The sequence below is a fragment of the Pygoscelis adeliae genome, unplaced genomic scaffold, assembly GCF_000699105.1.
Source record: "Pygoscelis adeliae isolate BGI_AS28 unplaced genomic scaffold, ASM69910v1 Scaffold78, whole genome shotgun sequence".
Lineage (NCBI taxonomy): Eukaryota > Metazoa > Chordata > Aves > Sphenisciformes > Spheniscidae > Pygoscelis > Pygoscelis adeliae.
The window spans coordinates 2,776,347-2,782,442 of NW_008825409.1; the positions used below are offsets into that span (position 1 = coordinate 2,776,347).

The window sequence follows — 6,096 nt, forward strand, 5'->3', positions numbered from 1 at the left end:
GCGGGAAGGAATAAGGCAGATGCAGGAGCGTGCCTCTTATTGTTAGGTCTGAAATTTATCTCAGAGCGTTTCTTCATCCCACGCTGAGATGCTGTCATCTTCTTGCACTTAAAATGGGCAAAGAGCTTTACAAGGCTTTGGTGTCACTGATCTGGCAAAAGAGTGTCTGCATGGAGTTCCCTGCAGAATTGTGAGCCTCCATTGTTAGATTTTTAGGAAGGAATTGCATTTTTCTAGCAAAATTTACTATTACATATTGTGTAAACTTATGCTGTGCATAAACGTAGCATTAATTGTGCTCAGCTGAGCACATACGGGTGCGCAGCTTCCTCGTGTTCTGGTTGTATCTGAAACGTACAATAAAAACATATCTGCCTAGATAATGTTAAAATGGAAACATACAATTTTAATGTTTGCCTATAAAACATAATTATTTCAAGTTTTACTCTTTTACCTTTATTAATCTGTAGATAATGAATGTGGATTAGAAGGGATATGTCCTTACTGCTTCCAGTTCCTGGTTCCCGATAGCCACCGGGTGCGTCTCAAACCAAAGATGAAAGTGACTCCACAGATAGAGAAGATTCTTAAACGAGAGGCGAAGAACCATAAACTTAGTATGAAACAGACAAAGCTTTTGAAAAAGTACAGGGAGTCAAGAAGTGTTGTGGTAAGGATATTTACTTGGAACTGCCAAATACCTGATACTTCCCTGAAATCTTTCAGTGGCATAAAAAAGAAGATATGGAAGTCTTTCTTTTAGAAGTGGAGCTCACACCTACACATTTCTTTTTTCATAAGCATATAACTCTTCCTTTCTTTTGGGATAACTTCTATTCATAATCAAAATTTTAAAAATCTACCCTCCACAATGGAGACATCATGAGCACAATGACGAGAACGGTAAGCTTCCCCCCCCCCCAAACAAAAAAAAATCCAACCCCACATGTCAGAGAAGCTACACAAACAGCTCTGCCCTCCCTGTGATCTCTTTAGCAGCAGTCTGGGTAGACTCTGCAGATGTCCAAGATCTTGCTGAAAATTAAGTAATTTCTTCCTGCCAGGAAGCTCTGGCATTTCCACTGTCAGCTACTGTATCATTTGCATAGTTTTGCAAAAATGGCGGGAGTGGCATATTTTTGCCTGTTCCTTTTTGCCTATGAACGTGGTAGAACTAGGACCAGGCAACTCTGCTAGATGCAGAACCTTAATAGCCATGTAGATCCTAAAATCCATTAGAATCCTTAGAAATCCATTGCTAAGAATACCCCAAAATATACCTAAGAAGAAAAACAACATGCCATTGACTGAAGTCAGGCTGGTTTTGCCAGTGTGCATAGCTTGACATCTACTGCCTTTGTTTCAGCTGTGAAGAAGAGCTTGAGTGACTGATAGATAATCAGTTTTTTCAGTTTTATGTCTAAAATATATTTACAACTTGCAAGCTTTACTTCATTTGTCTCAGTAGACCATCATGGCTACATTGGATTATTGTTACCTTCTGTACAAATTGAATTTTTTACATTTGTATGAATACTACTGTTTATAGGAAGTCTTTCAAAACTAAACCACGTAGGTAATTTGAAGAAGTTAATGTTGGTTTTGAGGCTTCAGTTCTTTTTCCTAAAATTACTCGGGAATATAAGATTTAATCACTATTTTTTATAGTAATTACTATTATTTGAAGAATAATAGTATACATTTAATCTAGTGTTGCGAAGGCATGCACTGCTACTATTAAAATGTTATGTAAATGGATGTTTAAATAAATGAGACAGCACCCTATTGTGCCCAGCAGTTGCTGGCACACTTGGCATTTTCTCAGATGAGAGTCTGCTGGCTTGGGGAGTAAAATCTGCGAAACCAAAAATTGTTAAAGAGCCAATAACACAAAATTAAACTGAGGAAATATGACAGAGGTTCTCAGCTGTCGGGGCAAAAAAAGGCACTCCAGAAAGGCACCCTTGCTATTATATTACTCTCCCAATTGTCGATCATAGTTGAGCAGCAGAAAGGCATCTGAGAAGCTGGAATCTTTGCTTTATTTTTCTGGGATCACAAATCCTTAGTGTACATGAAGAACTGTCTCTTCAGACAACTGATAAACAGTGTCCTGTGGAATTATGGTGGGTTCTTAGATTTATTCTGTAGCTGGCGAGGTTCGTGGGACGCGCTGTGCATTCATATGAGTAGTTTAAAATTCAGTTTTAAATAGGTCCAGTTTAAACTCTGGGTAATATTCTAATCTTGGGGTGTGATTACAGTTTGCTGCACTTGTGTTCTGCTCAGTTCTGTTTGCATTTGTGCTTGTGGATTCTGATTTAAGTATTTCTGGTCTTCAGTATTTAAAATACTGTCAGCAACTGACAGCTTTCAAAGTTAGCAATGTAGGTCCTTATAATCTAATACCTGAGACTTCCGAAAATGAAAATTCGAGTGTGGTTGGAAATAAAACCAAGCAACAATATGACAGGTTGTGCCTCTGATACCTTTCTTACCAAGTAGAACTTGATTTGAGAATGCTTCTGCCGTGAAAAGACATACAACATTATGAACTATTTCAGGGCTTTTAAAATTTTTGGAGTTAACTGTATATGCAATTCAGGGAATGGAAACTAGCTGTGCCGTGCTATGATTAGTCCACTAATTCCTGCACTGTAAGGTGTTCACCTCCATTTATATTCCGTGGAGTGCTAAATCATCACGTGATGCTGGTTTTTTTTCCCCATCTGAATCTCATTTAGAAGAACTAAAAATACATCAATACCCGAGCCATATAACTTAATGCTCCTTCTCTCTTTTAGTTTGTTAGGCTGACAAAATAATGTCTAGAGACAGTCAAAACGCTTAACTGAAAACGTTTCATTTCAGCATTTCTAAATAATTCTTTCTAAGCAACCTGAATTTAGGTAAATTTACACACTTTGAAATGAAGGATGGTTTGGTATAGATGTTTTCAAAACTGTTTAGACATTTTTGTGACATTCTTTTGAGTATGTTTTTTAACCAGAAATGTCACATAACTGTTTTTTCAGTCAGTGTAATTGTGTGCCTCAAAAAGTTGTCTGGCTGTATTACTCTCACGTCATGTAATCAGAGTGGTTGCCATGGCAGTCAGGGATATTAGGAATACCTGACAGTCTCTGTGACTGTCTGACATGATCTGTTCTGATGCACCTCTGCAACATACTGTGCTGCTGGAAGTTCCCTGCAGCCTAGAAGTAAACAGACAAAGAGGAAGTGCCCTTTGTTTAGAACCTCCTCCATATTGTAGTAAGTATTTTTGCACTAATAGAACGCCTCTTCTTCGTTCACTAAGACTTGTTGCTATGAGTTATGGATCACTATTTTTGAGAGTTTGGTAATTTAAATATTTTATCTCAAGACTCCCTGAAAGTGTGTAATATAACTTAATTGGGGGTAGAATATGCTAATGAATTCAGATCACACTGTACGTCATGGTTTTTAGCAAAATATGAATACCCCTTATGTACACTCAAGGTATCATCTATCCAGCTCAGGTGCTGTTTCATCTTTCTGTTTTGACAGGGTGGTTTTCCATATTTCACTGTACAACGTTACATTCGGAGTTACAGGTCTCGTGAAATTACTTGCTAGGGGACTGGAGTCATTTCTGGGTAAACCCAGAGGATGTGTTTGGCTTAAGAAGCCTGAATGAAAATACTAGGTGTAAAGTATATGTTGCTTTTTAATATCTCATGTTTCACTTAAGCAAATACTTAATTTGTGTCATGATACTTGGAGAATAGTTTGGATAATTCTTACAATGGCTTTATAAGATAAAGGTGGCAAGACTGAAAGAATGGTTGATATTTCCTTTCTTCTCTCCATAGCTGGTTACTTGCAACTCGTGCAACAAAACAACAAGACATTATGGTAAAAGCAGGGATTTTCTGGCTACCAAGACACACAATTCTGGTACTCCAAGTATTAAATCTAGCCTGAGGACACCAGATGTAAAAATTCAGTCTGCAAACAAAGTGACACCTGTAAGCTGCAATAGGCTGGGATCTAAAGGGAACACTCCCTCGTCTCTTCCCAGGTACAAAGAGGCACTTTGCCGAGTAGTGTATTACGTCTTGTTGGGAAAGGGTGTCACATACTGATTTCAGATCAGTCACTTAATAAACTTTAAATTGATAACTAAGTATTTTTCTTTAGTGGTCTGATTGAGTAGATCAATTTTAACTTTCCAACCTTTAAAATCAAAGATTCTAATGAAAAGCGACTGCATGCAAAGAATGCACAGTTATGTTTTTGTCATTAATGTGAAATGTCTGGCTTAATACTTGCATAACGAAGTTCTACTTCTGACTGCTCACTTTCACATGAAAATACACTATTTGCCTTCAAAATTTTTCACTCAAAATTGTATGTGTGCACTTCCATAGTTACTTTATGTTAATTCTAATTCCTCACCTTTAAGACATTTGAGTCTTTTGTTTTTCAGAACGTGTGTATCCGGACAGGCGACAACCAGCTCTGCTTCCAAGACTCCCCGAAACTCCAAATTTCACTTTTCTAAGCTAAAACGGATGCTTAACCTAGAAGAAAAAGAGAAGAGCCAGAAGGCAGATTTGAAGACCTTCTTGACTTTACTTTAGTTATACATTATTTCAAAGTAATAAAGATTACAGCAATAAGTATTGTTCCAGTTTTAGTAAATCGACAAAGTGGTTCCTTTAAAACTCAAGCTGACAGCGTGTACCCTGAGAAAGCGCAGACCAAGCTCTGTTTCTAAGGGGACTGATTGTCCGCAAGAGGGAGATGAGAAAATAGCCAGTCTAATGTGCTTGGGAATCTTGAACGTGTTTTGCAGTCTCTTAATGGCCCAAGAATTAAAAGCCAGGATCTGTCCTTTGAGGAAGCTGACAATACTGGACCCGTCAGTGGGTCCAGCAGGACCCACAGGTAAGTTGGCAGACCTGGAAGCGGTTTGGGGGTGGGGAGGCTGCAGTTTGCTCCACTTCACTCTCCCACTATTTTTAAGATAATGCATCACAACAGACTTTAAAAGATCTCATCCCTGCTTTGCACGTTTGAGTAAAACAAAGACACTTTCCCCGGCACTTTCTGCAGGTACGATATTTTCAAGGGTCTAATGTAGTGTCCTGTAGCATCTCTGTCTTTTGATACCTGCGGTAATGTAAGCACAGCCTTTAACACAGCCTTTACAAAGGTTCCAAAGTAACTTACTCTTTAAGACAGTGCTCATATACAAAGAGAGAGAAAACAGTGTATCACCAGATTAAGTTTCTTCCTTTTCTTAAGAACGTTCTCTGTGACTGGGGCTGCAGGCCATACTGGTCCCAGGATAACGCAGAACCTTGTAAAACTGCACTCTAGTGTGGGATGCTCTCAATACTGACTGACAGCTCCAGGCTAGACTGCTCCCAGCACCCTAATTTGTTACTGCTACGAGAGTGGCACGGTCATAAAGAATATGGGATGCTTCCTTTCCAGTTGCTCTGGTGCTACCAAAATGGGTCATTTCTGTCTCGTTCAGAAATGACTAAGGAGGGAACCTCTTTCTTAAATGTCTTTTGGTTTTATGAGGCTTCAGAGTTGCTTCCTTCCTGGACTTCAGTCTGGAAAACTAGTTTTGCCCTGGACAGTAGTGAACTCGCTGCACCAAAGCGTTTTGATGCAAATAGACAATTGTCAAGGTTAAAGCCATCTCCACTGTCAGATTTTGCATTTTCAATTCGGCACAGAGAGAGTAGAAAGTCACCGTTCAGGACCAAATTTATAGCCTGCCCTGCGTATAGTCTGCAGCGACAGTTCTGCAAACCGTGCTTCAGATTTCCCCTCTGAAAAGAGAATCAATCAGTTAAAAGGTCTGTATTTTCCTTTTTTTTAAATTCTAATGAATAGTTTCCTTTAAGTGTATTCAGACTCGATGAGCACCGCTTAAGGAATAGGGCCAGCAAGGAAGTTGGCAGACCTGAAAACAATCCAGGGCAGGGGAGAATAGTTTGTTGCCAATTCTACTTACAGTCTCAAAGATTGGCATGTAACCTTTTTATATCTCCTGTATGCTTGCACGGTAACTTTGAAAGGTTCACTGCCGTTTGT

General features: G+C 39.0%; 1 protein-coding gene across 1 annotated transcript; it reads left to right on the top strand.

Annotated features, from left to right (window-relative positions):
* Positions 1–450: 450 nt before the first annotated feature.
* On the top strand, positions 451–4,686 carry LOC103922337 (chromosome unknown open reading frame, human C18orf21). The gene is made up of 3 exons (XM_009330446.1): positions 451–670; positions 3,855–4,063; positions 4,472–4,686. The coding sequence occupies exons 1-3, from the start codon at positions 557–559 to the stop codon at positions 4,623–4,625; spliced, it is 477 nt and encodes a 158-aa protein (XP_009328721.1). The 5' UTR covers positions 451–556; the 3' UTR covers positions 4,626–4,686.
* Positions 4,687–6,096: the final 1,410 nt, after the last annotated feature.